Source organism: Stegostoma tigrinum, chromosome X (assembly GCF_030684315.1).
Source record: "Stegostoma tigrinum isolate sSteTig4 chromosome X, sSteTig4.hap1, whole genome shotgun sequence".
Classification (NCBI taxonomy): Eukaryota; Metazoa; Chordata; class Chondrichthyes; order Orectolobiformes; family Stegostomatidae; genus Stegostoma; species Stegostoma tigrinum.
Genome location: NC_081404.1, coordinates 7,077,219 through 7,094,272, shown reverse-complemented (window position 1 = coordinate 7,094,272; position 17,054 = coordinate 7,077,219). Strand labels below are relative to the sequence as shown.

The window sequence follows — 17,054 nt, the reverse complement described above, 5'->3', positions numbered from 1 at the left end:
GGAAAGATCCCACCAGACTGGCAAGTCACAAATATAACCCCGTGGTTCAGTAAGGGAGGGAGGCAGGAAAACTGGAAACTATGAGCCAGTTAACTTGACCTGTGCCATGTTAGAATTGATCAGAACTGGCCATTTGGAAAAGCTCAGGGTAATCAGGAAGAGTCCACATGGTTTTATACAAGGCCATAATACAGGAGCTCACAGTATCGGGGAAACAAACTGGCATGTGTAGAAGGTTGGTTGGTTTCAGAGAACAGCAACTATGATTCAGTGTGGTTTTATCTGATTGGCACGATGTGATGCGTAGTGCCCCACAGGGGTCTCTGCTGGGCCCTCAGCCTCTTACAGTTTCTATCAATAGCTTAGCTTCGGGCACTGAAGGCACAGTTGCTCAATTGGCAGATGGTATGATGAAAGGGAGAAAAGCACGTTGCGAAGCTGGTGTAACAAGGGCACAGGTTGAGACAAATAGGTTAGTGAGTGGGCAAATGATGTAGTACAATGTGGCAAAATGTGAAGTTGTTCATTTTGACGGGAAGAAGGGAAAAAGCAGTGTTTTTCTTAAAATGAGAAAGACTGTAGAATTTGAGGGGCGGAGGAATTTAGTTGCAGATACAGTATGTAATTGAGAAATGTGTAAAAAATTAAGCACAAAATAAGGAGGTTGAGCTTCAGCTATGCTGGTGAGACCTCACCTCGAATACTGTGTGCAGTTTCAGTCTCCTTAATTAAGGAAGAATGGACATGCAGTGTTTAAGTCAATAGTGCATTAAGTTAGCTGTTACACTACAGGGTTAAGGCGTGAAAAAATACAGGAAGATTTCAGGTCTCAGCTGCCAGTTTGAATCTCGGCAAAAGTTCTTGGTTTCTTTGGAGGTTGTAGCAGGTGATAACAACAACAAGAACTGTGAAGCTGCGGGATTGTTGGAGAAACAGTCGCAAATGGCAGGTTTAAAGTTGGGGGGGTGGGTGTCTGGGGATGGTGGCTGCTGCTAGCATTGCACTAACGTCACTGAGCTGGATGGTTAGATTGCTTCAGTCTGGCATAACGGCAAAGTAAGAATAAACTAAGACAAAGTTGATTTGATTTGATTTACTAAGTACAGGGAAAAGGTCAGTTTTGTGAGCAGTCCAGGCAAAGCATAGCAAACAAGGACATATGGATCATAGGGGGATTGAACAGAGTGTGCAGTACAAAGTTATGGCTACAAAGAAAGTGCACCAAAGCAAGATCAGCATTATTTAATATTTGAGAGGTCCATTCAGCAGTCTCATAACAGCGAGGAAGAAGCTGTTCTTGAACCTGTTGGTACGTGTGTTTAAGCTTCAGTATCTTCAGCCTGATTGAAGAGGCGTTACCAGGGTGCAATGATCTTTGATGATGGTGTCAGCCTTTCCATGGTAACGCGAGGTGTAAATAGAGCCCTTGGATGGAAGATTGGCTTCTGCGATGGTCTGGGCTATGCACACCACCTTCTGTAGTTTCTTAGTGTCTTGGGCAGCACAGTTACCATACCAGGCTGTTATGCACCAGACAGTTTACTTTCTATAATAAAAACCAAAAGAACTGCGAATGCTGCAAATCAGGAACAAAAACAGAGTCCTGCTGAGCTTTTCCAGCAAGTTTGTTTTGTTGTTGACTTTGCTTTCTATGGTACATCTGTAAAAGTTGGTGAAGGTCCTTATTGACACGCTAAATTTCCATAGTCCCCTGAGGAAGAAGAGGTGTTGTGCCTTCTTGGCTGTCGCATCTACATGGGAAATCCAGGACAGTTTCTCAGTTACCGTCAAGTATAGATAAGTGATGAGAGACTTTAAGACAAAATGTCAAGTTTGGTGGTGGTCAGAGTGAAGAGATGCCAAGATGATGAGAGGTGTCTCAGCAGTTGTTGCAAAGAGAACGGCAGATTCACAAATCTAATGACGATCGAATAGAGACTGTACCATGGTCGAGTCAAATATTTCCTTGTAAAAAGGAAATGTGACAAAAGGACAGTGTGAGAAACTTTCGACAGTCCAAATTCAGCTTACTGTCCAAAGGGAAAGTCAGAGAGAAAGTTTGCCAGTGTCACAGAAGTGAGCGGTAGAACTGAGTGAGGCACATTTTGATGAAAATAAATCAATCCCACTGTGGTCTGGAGTTGGCAGCCAAAGTACACTGTCACACTCAGGTGGGTACTGAGAGAACAGAGTCCTACCGGTGGAAGCAGCCAGGATCAGGAACAGCTACCTCTGAATAGGCCTCTGCAATTTCAAATCAAATGTTGACCCCAGTCTTTGTGCACCTTCCCTGCAGCTGTAACATTGTCTTCCTCGCTCTGTACCATCACCGTCATGCACTTTGTATGATCTGCCTGCACTGCACACAAAACTTTTCGCTCTACTTGTGTCCATGTAACAATAATCAATCAAATCAAAAACACAGCCACGTAGGAAAAAGAGAGCAAAATCTTCCACCGAAGCTGTAAATCCTCAGGCATTGTTGATGCTGATTTAGTTATAATGTCTGCATAGATGTTATGTACACATACTGTTTAGATTTTAGGTGCGGAGGAAATGGAATAATATGCCCGATCAGAGCGGTTTGTGTTCTTGCGAGCTTTCTGCTATCCTCACTGGCAGGGAACGAACAGCAAGTGGGCAGCACATGCCCATCTTACACAGGGAGTTACACACATCACTGTTCCCCCTGGTGGTGGTTGGGGGGGGAGGTGGGGTGAGGCTCACTGTGCTCACTGGGGGAGGGAATCACTGTGCTTGGGGGGGAGGTGGGGGTCACTGAACTCGCTGGGGGTCACTGCGCTCGGGGGGGTGGGTGTCACTGAGCTCGGGGTGGGGAGGGAATCACTGTGCTTGGGGGGAGGTGGGGGTCACTGAGCTCGGGGTGGGGAGGGAATCACTGTTCTCACTGGAGGTCACTGAGCTCGGGGCGAGGGGTCACTTGTCTCGGCGGGAGGGAATCACTGTGCTCCGGGGGGGGGGGTCATTGTGCTTGCAGTGGGCGGCGGAGGGAATCACCCCCGGGGGGGTCATTGTGCTCAGGGTGTGGTGTGGTGCGTCTCTGTGCTGCAATCAGGGGGGGGGGTCCTCACTGTGCCTGAGCAGTGAGGGTCACTGTTCAGGGGGTGGGGGAGGGGGAATGAATGTGCTAGGGAGGGGGGTGGTCAATGTGCTGGGGCCAGGGTTGACAGCTCAGTGACCTGGGGGCTTGAATGTGCATTGATTCAGCACCTTCCCTGTCCGATGGGTTGCGGATTCCTTTGTGTGCTGGGTCCATGGTCTCTGTGCTTTGCCTGGATCCTGTGAATCTCTTGTCCCTGTCTGAATGGATTCCTGTGTTGATCTGGTTCCATTTTTGTTCCTGATTTGATCCCCTTTGTGATATTTCTGATATTAAAAGTGGAGGCTTGATTTGATGATGGACGCCTCTCTCTATTTCCTTGCCAGTTACCTTCAAATTGTATGACACTGATGCCAATGGACTGCTGGACAGCTCGGTAAGTTTTAGTGTCCCTGCCAGTGCTTGTGGGCAACTCTGTGATCTTTTTCATGTGCTGTCTGTGTGAGTGTGTGTATCTCCCTCTATCTCTCTGCCTGCGTGTGTCTTTCTCTCAGTGTCTCTGTGTGTGTATGTATGTGTGTATCTCTCTATCTCTTTCTGTGGGTGTCTTTCTCTGTGTCTGTGTATGTATCTGTGTGTATCTCTATCTGTGTCTGTGTGAGTTTGTGTGTCTCTGTGTGAGTGAGTGTGTGAGACAGAGTGTGTGTATGTCTTTCTCTCTGTCTCTATGTGTATGTATCTGTGTGTGTGTGAGAGAGAGTGAAAGAGTGTATGTGTATGTGAGAGAGAGAGGGAGAGTGTGTGTGTGTATATGTCTTTCTCTGTATCTGTGTGTGCGAGAGAGAGGGGGTGAGAGTGTGTGTGTGAGTTTGTGTGTGACTGAGTTTGTCTGTATGAGTGTGTGTGTGTACAGGATAGAGAGTCTAAGACAGGGAGATGGAGAGAGACAGAGGCCAGTGCCCTGTATCGGTATGGACTGATCGCGTGTTCCTTTTGTCTGTAGGAAGTTGATCGGATTATTGCCCAGATGATGCATGTGGCAAAGTATTTGGACTGGGATGTGACTGAACTCAAACCTGTGAGTCTTCATTTTGGTAAATTCAGAAATCACTGTCCCGAGTTGTGTGTTGCTTCCTACAGCCTCTGGTGTCATCAGTCAGCACAAACCTGAATGGTCTGTATTCCCAGGCTGTGCCAGAAATAGGGAAATGGGAAGGGGAGGGAGGGAGAGAGGGAATGGGAGCCAGCCCCCATGGTGCCAGCCCGTTGCTCTAGACGCCTCCAGGGTACACAGCATCCTCCCTTTCCAAGGGACATGGCAGGAGCGATGGCACACCCCTCGCTCCAGTGGGTACGTATAGTCCACTTGTTACCAAGTACTGACAGAGTGAACCGTGCGCCCTTCGCTCCCCTCCTCTTCACCATCTCCTCCTCCGTGTTTCTTCTGGTTTTGGACAGGCTGTGTCAGCTCTTTACCAGGAATCACACTCTTTAACCTCACCTCTCTCTCTGTTTAGATTCTGAAAGACATGATGAATGAGATTGACTATGACGGGAATGGGACCGTTTCATTGGATGAGTGGATCAAGGGTGGAATGACAACAGCTCCGTTACTGGTCCTTCTTGGGCTGGAAGCTGTAAGTACCAAAGCTGAACAATACCAGGGAAGCAGACACACCCTCTCCCCCTCCATCTCCCAAACGCACTCACTCTCACTGAAATCACTCCCCAGGGGTCGGTATCCATCATCATGCTCCCCCTTTATTTACACGTGGACAGTCCCTGACACTGACCCAGCTCTCTGTGAGCAGAACCTCTAACTCTCCTGTTTCATTCAACCAGCCAGGGCTCCCTTATAGTGATCAGAGGTAATGGGAACTGCAGATGCTGGCGTATCCGAGATAACAAAGTGTGAGGCTGGATCAACAGCCCCAATCAGGGGACTCATATTCTATGGATCCACCTGGCTGACCGCGTTACAATCACCGCATCCATCCCTCTCACTCTCTCGTTCTGTCCCACACCCGCGCTCTCGCTCTCACTGTGACCCACACCCGCACTCTCACTGTGTCCCCCGCCAATGCTCTCGCTCTGTCCCACACCCCCGCCACTGCTCTCGCTCCGTCCCACACCCACGCTCTCGCTCTCACTGTGTCCCCCGCTCTCGCTCTGTCCCACAACCACGTTCTCGCTCTGTCCCACACCTACGCTCTTGCTCTGTCCCACACGCACGCTCTTGCTCTCACTGTGTCCCACACCTGCACTCTCGCTCTGTCCCACAACCACGCTCTCGCTCTGTCCCACACCTACGCTCTCGCTCTCACTGTGTCCCACACCCGCACTCTCGCTCTCTGTCCCACACCTGCGGTCTTGCTCTCACTGTGACCCGTACCCGCACTCTCGCTCTGTCCCACACCCCCGCTCATGCTCTCGCTCTGTCCCACACCCACGCTCTCACTCTGTGTCCCCTGCTCTCACTCTGTCCCACACCCGTGCTCTCGCTCTCAATCTCACTGTGACCCGCACATGTACTCTCGCTCTGTCCCACACCCACGCTCTCGCTCTGTCCCACACCCCTGCTCTCGCTCTGTCCCACACCCACGCTCTCGCTCTCACTGTGTCCCTCACCCACACTCTTGCTCTGTCCCACACCCACGCTCTCGCTCTCACTGTGGCCCACACCCCTGCTCTCGCTCTGTCCCACACCCACGCTCTTGCTCTCACTGTGTCCCTCACCCACAATCTTGCTCTGTCCCACACCTGCGCTCTCGCTTCTACTGTGGCCCGCACCCGCACTCTCACTGTGTCCCACACCCCCATCCGTGCTCTCACTCTGTCCCACACCAGCGCTGTCACTCTCACTCTGTCCCACACCCGCGCTGTCACTCTCGCTCTGTCCCACACCCGCGCTGTCACTCTCGCTCTGTCCACACCCGCGCCCACACTCTCGCTCTGTCCCACACCCACGCCCACACTCTCGCTCTGTCCACACCCGCGCCCACACTCTCGCTCTGTCCCACACCCGCGCCCACACTCTCGCTCTGTCCACACCCGCGCCCACACTCTCGCTCTGTCCCACACCCGCGCCCACACTCTCGCTCTGTCCCGCGCCTGCGCCCACACTCTCGCTGTGTCCCACACCCGCGCCCACACTCTCGCTCTGTCCCGCGCCTGCGCCCACACTCTCGCTCTGTCCCACACCCGCGCCCACACTCGCTCTGTCCCGCGCCTGCGCCCACACTCTTGCTCTGTCCCACACCCGCGCCCACACTCTCGCTCTGTCCCGCGCCTGCGCCCACACTCTTGCTCTGTCCCACACCCGCGCCCACACTCTCGCTCTGTCCCGCGCCCGCGCTCTCCCTCTCATTCTCATGCACGCATGTTCTTACACACACGCACACGCGTTGAGTTCCCCTGGCTGTGCAGGTGTGAAAACGATGCCCACCTTTTTTGTTCAGATGGTGACTGTGCTTTTTGTTACTTTGTCCCTTTGTGTTTCTCTCTGCAGAGCCTGAAGGATGATGGGCAACATATTTGGAGGCTGAAACATTTCAACAGGCCTGTGTATTGTAACATGTGTGAAAACATGCTGCTGGGCATCCGAAAGCAGGGATTGTGTTGTACCTGTAAGTGCTTTCCTTCTGCATTAAGGTGCTCCCTCACGGCCAATTCCCAATACGCCTACCAACCCCTGGCCCTTTAACCGCCCACCCCCACCCCATACCCTTCAAAGCTCAGTGACATTGCCCTCAGTTGCCACCTTTGCTTCATCACATCCCACAGAGGGTTTTTTGCCTGTTTTCCTGCTCCCAAATACCTGCCACCTCTCACCGTGTGGTTGCCTGCAGGAGCTCCATGCACAATTCCCAGCTTTTGTCACTTTCCGTGCATGATGTGAGGGAAGCCCCCCACCGCCCCCACCTCTGGCCCCCTGTCCACCTCCATCTTGGCTCGACAGCTTTCTGGCCTGGTCCAGTAGCTCCCAATCCTCAGAGTGTGTCACACAGCCGCATCTCAGGAACTGGTCCTAGACCTGCAGCTCATTCTCTTCCTGGTTTTCCGTGGCTCACTAGAATGAATCGTCCCCATGCTGACAAACTTCTCCCGCTGAGAGATTCTGTGTTACTCTCTCTCTCAGCTTCATTGAGGTTTGTTCTCTCCCCTGTTGCCCAAAGCACACGGTTTTCCCCTTGTTCTACAGCCTTATCCCAGCTGAACAGTCTTCCCCCTATTCAATTGCAGCTCAGTTCCCCTTGCCCAGCACACAAACTCCAGAAGAAACTGGCCAGGTTCAGCTCCCACTCCATGGGGTTCCACCTGAAGGAGCCAGAGCTGAGGGGGTCGAGGTCAACAAACCTGCTGCCAGCCAACTCCCATATCCCTGCTGTCCAGGCACACAACCCTGCCAAGTGGCAAGTGACATTCACGCCACACAAATACCAGGCTATGACCATCACCAATAAGAGACAATCTAACCATCGCCCCTTGACATTCAACAGTGTTACCATCACGGAATCCCGGGTTAGCAACGTGCTGGGGGTTAACATTGATCAGAAACACAACTGGACTCACCACATAAACACAGTGGCTACAACAGCAGGTCAGAGGCTAGCAATACAGCGGCGAGTAGCTTGCCTCCTGACTCCCCAAAGCCTGTCCACCATCTACAAGGCGCAAGTCAGGAGTGTGGTGGAATACTCCCCACTTGCCTGGTTGGGTTCAGCTCCAACAACAGTCAAGAAGCTTCACACCATCCAGGATGAAACAGCTGCTTGATTGGCACCACATCTACAAACACTGACTCCTTCCACCACCGATGCTCAGTAGCAGCAGTGTGTACTATCTACAAGATGCACTGCAGGAATTCATCAGAGATCCTCAGGGAGCACCTTCCAAACCCACGGCCACTTCCATCTAGAAGGACAAGGGCAGCAGATACATGGGAACACCACCCCCTGCAGGTTCCCCTCCAAACCACTCACCATCCTGACTTGGAAATATATCGCCGTTCCTTCAGTCAAAATCCTGGAAATCCCTCCCTGAGGACTTTTTTATTATAGAATCCCTACAGCATGGAAGCTGGCCATTCAGCCCATCAAGTCCATCCAACCCTCTGAAGAACATCCCACCCAAACCCACTCGATCCCTGTAACCCTGCATTTCCCACCTGACCTGCACATCCCTGAACATGACAGGACAATTTAGCATGGCCGATCCACCCTAACCTGCACATCTTTGGACTGTGGGAGGAAACCGGAGCACCCGGAGGAAACCCACGCAGACACGGGGGGAATGTGCAGACTCCACACAGACAGTCACCTGAGGGTGGAACCCAGGCCCCTGGTGCTGTGAGGCAGCAGTGCTAGCCACTGAGCTGTGGGTCTACTTACAGCACTTGGACTGTAACAGTTCAAGAGGGCAGCTCACCGCCTCCTTCTGAAGGAGCAACGAGGGATGGGCAATAAATGCTGTGCCCAGCCTGTGATGCCCTCGTCCTACAAGTCAAAGGAGAATAAATCCTCATACCCTTGCCCATCTCTTGTCTCTTTCGCACAGTGCCAGTTTAGTTTTCTGACATTTCTTTGCTGTTGTTGGCGCGCTGGTGCAGAATAGCAGGATGAACAGACAATGCCATAACCAAACCCTTGTGCTTTCTTTGCAGTTTGCAAGTACACAGTACACGAGCGCTGTGCTTCCAAAGCTCCTTCCTGCTGTATCCGAACGTATGCAAAATCCATCAAGGACACAAACGTGAGATGTTGACTTGTTTCCTTTCTGTCTGTTTTAATGTTGATCACATCCTCTCGCTGCTGTGGGACAGGGCATCTAGTTTCAGACTTGTCTGTGAAAATCAAACCAGATTTGGAGGGGAGAATACACTCATTAGGAGGCAGGAGTAGGCCATTCAGCCCCTCAGCTTGCTATGCTGTCCAATAGGATCATGGCTGATCCGTTTGCAACTACAACTGTGCTCTGCCGTCTCGTGGATTGAAGTCTGTCAAATTCTGGCTCTTTCAGGAAAGCATTCCAAACAGTAATGACCTCCACCCCCTCCCGAGAGACGAAATCCCTCGTCATTCCTGTCTGAGATGGGAGACCCCTGTTTTGAAACTACGCCTCCTAATTCTCACCGACAAAGAGAAATACTGTCCCAGCTGCTCCACCTCTCAAGGGCTTGTATACCTTGATTACATCACCTCTCGTTCTTCGAATATTGCCCCAACCAGCTCAACCTCATTAGGCCAAGCTTTCGTCCCAGGATGCAGCTGAGTGAAGCTTGTCTGAACTGTTTCCCATTGCAAAGCTGTCAACCCACACCCTGAAACTATCTCTATTCCCATTGCAGTCTTCTTACATCCTCCCTCTCAGCTTGACATTTTCTCCTTTCTTTGTATCACCCACAAATTTGGCTCCAACGTTGTCACTTCCTTCATCCAAGCCTGAAACATAGATCGCAAACCAAGATGAGAAATTGCAAAAGGCGAGGCGTTGGATTGTCGCTTACAGCATATTTTCTGCACAGACCTTCAAATTCCTCACACGTGGGTTTAAATGTCATCCTGGCACAGGGTGGGGTTTAAAATCACAAAGTTCAGGCTGGCATTGAGAGTTAGTCTCAGTGGTAGAGAGTGTTGTAAGCTCGCGTCAGCTTCACTAATGCTCCTTAGAGGAGGCAGTCTGCTGGTGCGGCCTACATGTGACTCCAGACCCACAGCAAACGATTGACTCTTAACTGCCCTTTGAAATGGCTGAGTGAGACCCTCCATTCTAGGGCGGTGAGGGTCTGGAAACCGAAACAGGGATGGTGAGGGACTGGAAACCAAAACAGGGACGGTGAGGGATTGAAACCGAAACAGGGACGGTGAGGGATTGGAAACCGAAACAGGGACGGTGAGGGATTGGAAACAAATGTGGGTGCACACCTCAGGAAGATAGATATAGAACAGTGTTGGCACTTAGTCCATGTGAAACCTGCGGTATTTGGCAACGTCTTTGATTGAATAATGTTTCTTTATCCCCCCACATTTGGGGCCTAGGTGATGAAACACATGTGGGTCGAAGGGAACTGTAACATCACCTGCGACAGTTGCCAAAAAACCATAAAGAGCTTTCAACGGCTGACTGGTCTTCATTGCGTCTGGTGCCACAACACCGTGAGTTTCTGATTGTTCATTGTGAATCATGCTGTGACTCCCTGCATGTCAGGGCCATATCGCAATAGAAGTCCATCTTGTAACATGGTTTGCTGTCACTATCTGTAACTTTACATCAATTCATTAATATCATCTAATGTAATAAGTAATTGTGATGACTTTATCTGGAGTGACATCAGTCATTATCCTGATCTCTAACCTGGAGCAATCATTACTGTAATTTGACAAAGCTCAGCAATTCTGAGCATGGGCACAAACAGTGTGGTTTTAGCGATGGCTTTGAACAGTGAGATGGTAATCTATAAGGTACTGTGGTTAGACCAGGCATTTTAGAGCAAAGGTGAAGAGGTAAGTGCAGGAATGGACTGCGAAGAAAACCTCCAAGCACCAAACTAGAGCTGAAAGCTTTTAAGACTAGAAATGCTGGATGGGCTCAGGCTCACTGTTCTGCAGGCTGAGCATCCACCTGTTTGAGAACTAGAAAATTATGAAGGTGAATCATACAATGGCTGGTTGACATAGTAGGGAATCGCAAAGCTCGAGGCATAAACACAAGAGAGTCACAAATGAAATCCAATCAGCATTTAAAGAACAGCCTTCTAACCGTGAGAGAGTGCGGGTCATGTGAAAGTGTACAACAGCCAGTGAGCTGAGGAGTGGCAGATGGAGTTTAATTTAGATAAATGTTGAGGTGCTGCATTTTGGAAAGGCAAATCAGGGCAGGACTAGTACACTTAATGGTAAGGTACTGGGGAGTGTCGCTGAACAAAGAGACCTTGCGGGGGCAGGTTCATAGCTCCTTGAAAGGGCAGTCACAGATAGACAGGGTGGTAAAGGTGGTGTTTGGTACGCTTACTTCTATTGGTCAGTACATTGAGTAGAGGGAGTTGGGAGGGTCATGTTGTGGCTGTACAGGACATTGGTTAGGGCCACGTTTGGAATACTGTGTTCAATCCTGGTCTCCCTGCTATAGGGAGGACGTTGTGAAATTTGGAAGAATTCAGAAAAGATTTACAAGCATGTTGCCAGGGTCAGAGGGTTTGAGCTACAGGGAGAGGCTGGATAGGCCGGGGCATCAAAGGCTGAGGGGTAACCGTATAGAGGTTTATAAAATCATGGCGGGTGTGGTTAGGATTATTGGGCAAGGTCTTTTCCCGGAGGTGGGAGAGTTCAAAACTAGTGGGCTTAGGTTTAAGGTGAGAGGGGAAAGATTTAAAAGGGACCTGAGGTGTAACTTTTTCAAACAGAGGGTGGTGTGTGTATGGAATGAGCTGCCAGAGGAAGTGGTGGAGGCTGGTATAGTTACAGCATTTAAAAGGCATCTGGATGGGGACATGAATGGGAAGGGTTTAGAAGAATACGGGCCAAATACTGGCAAACGGGACTAGATTAATTTAGGAAATCTGGTCAGCATGGGCGGGTTGGACCGAAGGGTCTGTTTCTGTGCTGTACATCTCTATGACTTGTCTTGCAAACAGATTGCAGGTATGTTTGCAGATTGAACTTCCGACAAATGGGATGAAAGCAGGAGGCACTTGTGCGATTGCTGTAGATAGAGTGGAGAGCAGCAGCGTTGGCTAAGAGACAGCCAGTTGTTTGAGGAGTTACCATGAACGGACAGCTGTGAGGAACCCCGAACCCGTGTGTGCGCTGCCCAGTAATGAAGACCCTCTTGTGTTGACAGCTCCACAATGAATGTGCAACGAAAGAGAAGGATGACTGTAATTGTGGACCATTAAGGGATCATGTGTTACCTCCCTCTGTGATCTATCCGGTCGTCCTGGTAAGTAGTCAGCGTATCTTCCGATGATTCGCCTTGGCTACACAAACCAGTTGTTGTGTATCTAGTTGCTGGAACTCTGTAGGATAGAATAAACCCGTGAGGATATCTAAACTGGGTGAGGTTAGGTTGCTGATGAAGGGTCTAGGCCCGAAGCGTCAGCTTTTGTGCTCCTGAGATGCTGCTTGGCCTGCTGTGTTCGTCCAGCCTCGCATTTTATTATCTTGGAATTCTCCAGCATCTGCAGTTCCCATTATCTCTGAGGTTAGGTTGCTCTCCCTTTCAGGCGCCCCATGTGAGGAGTACTGACGAAAGCTCAAGGTGAACGTAAAAGTCTTCACTCGGACTGGTGACACCCATTAGCCACGTCCCTGTTAGCCGTGTTCTGATTGGACGCCGGGTGCCCTGTCCCTACAGAGAGGGGCTGGGGCGGCCATGTCCGATTGCTGACTGTGGGCGCTCAAGGAAACGTGTGGAAAGGGAAAGTGAGATCGGTCACCTCTTGTCTAACTGCAGCCTTCCTTTCTGTTCCCTAGGACAGGCAGAACAGCCTCAAGAAGAAAGAGGAGGAAGGCTCAGCGTGTGATACCGAGCAGCCCATCACCACAGTCGATGGCAAAGTCTTGCAGGTGCTTCTGCCTTTGCGAGAGCTCATCTGACCGACTCCTGCCCCTGTCCGCTCGGCTGCTGGGTCCCATTTCACCGAGATTGAGTGAGACTTCCTTCCATGGGTAGCGTGCCATGGAGTCTAGAGTCTCTGCAGCCCGCCATGGCATTTTGAGTGCATCCTGCGTTGCCTGGGTAACCTCACTCACGGGACATGGCCTTGTGAATGTGCCGGAGAAGGTACATTCTCTGCCTCACATACCCACAGCCCCACTTCACCCCCGCAACCCCACCGTGTGCAACCGCCTCTCTCAGCAGCTCGCCCTGCCCTGAGATAGCTCGTTTGACATTCAGCCCCGAGAGAGCGAAAGCGCACACAGCTGCGATATTTAGGAGAAGCGAATGCCTTGCTTTTGCTCCCTGTTCCCTCCGCACTGATGTTCCTCACTCCCCGGAAATGCCTCACCGTCCGATCAGACTGGGACTGAGCTGCCTCATCTTCATCAGCTCTCAGCACGCTGACTTCCACCTCCGACCATCCCGTCCACTGCACAAACCCTCTTCCACGCTGCCAGACACAATGATTATTCCCCCCACCCCACCCCTCGCTGGCAGCTCGCCAACACCCTGCTGCCTGAGTCTGCAATGCCAGCTGTTCCCGTTCTCCTATCACACCCCTGGGTGCCCTACTTGGGCTCGCATTCCCAGCTTCACCCTCCCTATCTCTGTCACCCCCTCCAGCCCCTTACAATCCCTCCCTAACTCCATCACCCCCTCCAGCCCCCTACACCCCCTCCCTATCTCTGTCACCCTCCTCCATCCCCCTACACCCCCTCCCAATCTTCGTCACCCCCTCCAGGCCTTAAATTGCCCGAACTCCACCCCATCTTCCCCATTCCCCCAGCCCCAGTCCCGCACCACCCCACCGCCCCCCCCAATTCTATCACCCAGACCCTGGCAAAGCCACTGTTGTGTGTGAATGACCTGCTCAAGAAGCTGCAGCTCGAATGGTTTCCCACTTGAACCTGATGATTACTGTTTTTCTCTCCCTCCCTGTGCGGACAGATTATCCCAGTGCCTCAAACTCACCCACTGCTGGTGTTTGTCAACCCGAAAAGCGGAGGGAAGCAGGGCGAGAGGTAAGAGTGTGCTGGTGTTGTGGTGTTACTGTCTGTAGCCGCTGCTACCAGACCCTGATCCCATGAGATGGCCTCACTCACGGCCTGCCTCCTGAATCGAGTTGGCTTGGTGCAGGGAAAGAGCCGGTCACCCAAATGCTGGCTGGCAGCCATGTTCCTGTCCTTCCTGTGCGCAAAGTGGGCATCACTGGCACAGTTGGTCAGCCCTAGTTGCCCTTGAGGTGATTGGCTCTCCAAGCCAGTTTCCTGTGGGCTTTCAGACGGTGGGAAGGAGTGAGCCACATGGCGGTGGGTTTGGTGTCACGTGGAGGCCAGACTGCGGGAGAATGGCACATTTCCTTCCTTGAAGGAGCTGGACCTTTATGGCCATTACACAGTCACAAGTTTTCCATTCCAAATTTTATGATAGCGTCGAAGCATCTCTCTCACACACTCTCACTTGCGCGCTGTCTTTCGCGTGCACTCTCACACACGCTGTCTCGCGCGTGCTCTCTCACAAACAAGCCAATAGTAGGCTTTCCACAGTGTGGAAATTGCATGAAATACAAGGTACCATCACCAGACTAGCAGAGTTTGATGGATTCCCTCAGGTCCTAGGTCTGTGTGATCTGACATCCCTGATGCCCCATCAACTATCGCTACTGACCCCTCATTGTGTTCCTGTCCTCCCCTTTATCCAGAAACGCTTCCCTCCCTCTGACCTCTCCCTTCACTGCTGCAGCAGGAGCATCAATCCCCGCTGTCCCTTTGGAGGATGTTGAAGCCTACATCTCTGCCCAGCCTTCTCCTTGCAAGGACCCAAAGAGAGACATTTCTGCTCCTGCTTCACTGCAGATGGACAGATCTTGTGATCTTCAACAATGTCAAGCCAGTGTTCTTTGACCGTTGCCTTGGCAATGGGGAGAATGTCTAGATCTTCTGTAAAGCACTGACCCTCTTCAATAGAGATTCAGGATGCCCTCCTCCAGTAAGTCATCAAATCAGGGAACATCTTCAATCCCTGGCTCTCAGTCCTGGATGAGTAATGGAAGCTGTAGCAAGTTGCCTTGTTGCTGGTTCCCTTCGTTCTGCTACAGCTAGCCTCTCTTCCCAGAGAAATGAGAGATCTACAAGATCCTCCTGAGGGTCTAGAAGTGGAATTCCTTCAGTGAAGCCTTGATTCACAGCATTATAAGTCAACCTTGGTTTTCTTTAGCGACAGGTGAAGACAGAAGGTTCAAAGCTGCACGTGGTTGGTAAGGAGCAATGCTGGCACTGTGGGCATGACCCAATAGTGGTGTCAGTGGCTGCTTTACGTTGCTTCTGTTTTTTGTTTTGTTTTTTGAGGTTGGGGTGGGAGAAGGAGTCAGTAACAGACAGAATGACCAAAGGAATAAGTATGTGGTGGGAAGCCTTGCATGTGCATGCTGAACTTTCCCCAGGCTGTGAGAGCCGCATTGGATGCTGCTCCTTGCACCTCCTGGCTGGAGTGGGCACATGGCCCTAGCATGGCAAGGAGAGGGATCGGTCAGCAGAATGGCTATTATTCAGAGCACCTGCAGCTCACTGGGTCATTCTGCCAGCTCTCCCGCTGGCTGTTGGCTGACCAAACTGTAAGTTTTGTGTCTTGGTTCTGAGATTGGCATCATTGTGCCCCTCCATGCGCTGCCCTGCTGACTTTCGACAAAATTGGTCATTGGCGGTTTCTCTGAAGCTGCCTCACGGCAGGGTCCATTTTTGAGTTTGAAATCGAAATTCAGACATTTGTAGCTGGAAGAGGCAACTTCAAGAGGTGTTCTGAGTATTGGTCGAGGGCTTTCGGTCAAAATATGAGAGCGTTCCTTAGTTAGGGAGTCTGCTTCCTGGCATGGCATTGTTCTCTCTAGAGTCCTGATCAATATTGATCCCTCAGTCAACAGCGCAACAAAAAGATGGTCAGCATCATGTTTGTGTTTGTTGGAGCTTGCTGTGCACTGCTGTACTTCCCATGTTACTGTAGTAACTACCCTTCCAGAGCACTTCATCCTCTGAAGTGTTTCCAGTCTGAGCAGGGACACACAGACAAAACAAAAATACCAGCTCCTAAATCTCCACTCGACAGTGATTCGCCGAAACTAGGAGCCGACTAAGTAAAGGGACTCAGTGTCTAGAATGTCCTGCCTGGAAATGGAGAGGGGGGGAGGCAGGTTCAATTGAGGCATTCAAGAGGGGCATTGGATGGTTGTTTGGATAGAAATGGGATGCAGCAACAGTGGGAAAAGGCAGGAGGTCGGCACTGGGTATTGGTGCTCGTTAGGAGAGCTGTTGCAAGCATGATGGGCTGAAAGGCCTGTCTCTGCACCTTAACAATATTCTGTGGCTCTGGGAATCTCCCTGGGGCTGGGTGCAGTGAAGATCTGTCTCACAAACAATATCTTTGAAAGCCATGCCTGTTCAGAGAGCAATGGAGCTCCACTTGGGAACTCTGCATCTTTCCGGACTCAGTATCAAGTTCAACGAAGAACTGAGGATGCTGTAAATCAGGAACAAAAGCAGAAATTCTGAGGCAGGGTCTCACTTTGATTTAGTGGTTAAACTAAGGTTGACTCTGATTTCTTCTGCACAGATGCTGCCAGACCTGCTGAGCTTTATCAGCAATTTCTATTACCGTACAACAACTTTAGGGCCTGAACTCTCCCATGTCCTTACCCCAACACCCCACACACCAGACCTGTTATCACATAGTCTGCCATTACACATTATGCATCATTAGCCACTAATAGCCCCCTTTAGCAGCCATTCATTATCCCAGCCAGATTGTTACCCACTCCTTTGTATGCCCAACTGCTCTTCTCTCTGTTTGGGCTCTATCCCCACCTATCGTTTACTCCTTACCCCATCCTCCCACCCTATCTGCTACGTATGAACCAGCATTTTCCCAGCTACCCTCAGTTCTGAGGAAGGGTCACCGGACCCAAACCATTAACTCTGATTTCTCTCCACAGGTACTGAGTTTTTCCATCCATTTCCAGTTTTGCTGTGACAGATGACGTGGTGATTGCATGGGACTAATCAGCTCTCATCGTGTGCTTGCAGGGTCTTAAGGAAGTTCCAGTACCTTCTGAACCCGAGACAAGTATTCAACCTGGCCAAGGGTGGTCCAAATCCAGGGTAAGGCGAAGTCAACTTTGAAAGCATTGGTCAGATTTAATTAAACGGCATTTACTGAGTGGAAAAGCTTCTTTGATTGTCTGCAGTGCTCTAAAAGCATTCGCTGAATATTTTCTCCTTTCTCTACCCTTAGTGAGTGTAACGCGACAGTAAGTATCGCGCAATATGTCCGCTGCTCCATCAAT

The 17,054-nt window shown here is 50.8% G+C and overlaps 1 protein-coding gene across 3 annotated transcripts in view; it reads left to right on the top strand.

Moving 5' to 3' along the window:
* The window catches only part of dgkaa (diacylglycerol kinase, alpha a), a 211,681-nt gene that overhangs the window by 98,818 nt on the left and 95,809 nt on the right, over positions 1-17,054 (top strand). For all 3 annotated transcript variants that reach the window (XM_059643417.1, XM_059643418.1, XM_059643419.1), the window contains 10 exons: positions 3,448-3,497; positions 4,065-4,139; positions 4,579-4,698; positions 6,570-6,687; positions 8,724-8,812; positions 10,099-10,215; positions 11,900-11,998; positions 12,532-12,624; positions 13,667-13,740; positions 16,795-16,869. In XM_059643417.1, coding sequence (XP_059499400.1) covers positions 3,448-3,497; positions 4,065-4,139; positions 4,579-4,698; positions 6,570-6,687; positions 8,724-8,812; positions 10,099-10,215; positions 11,900-11,998; positions 12,532-12,624; positions 13,667-13,740; positions 16,795-16,869 — 910 coding nt within the window. The remainder of the gene's footprint in view (positions 1-3,447; positions 3,498-4,064; positions 4,140-4,578; positions 4,699-6,569; positions 6,688-8,723; positions 8,813-10,098; positions 10,216-11,899; positions 11,999-12,531; positions 12,625-13,666; positions 13,741-16,794; positions 16,870-17,054) is intronic.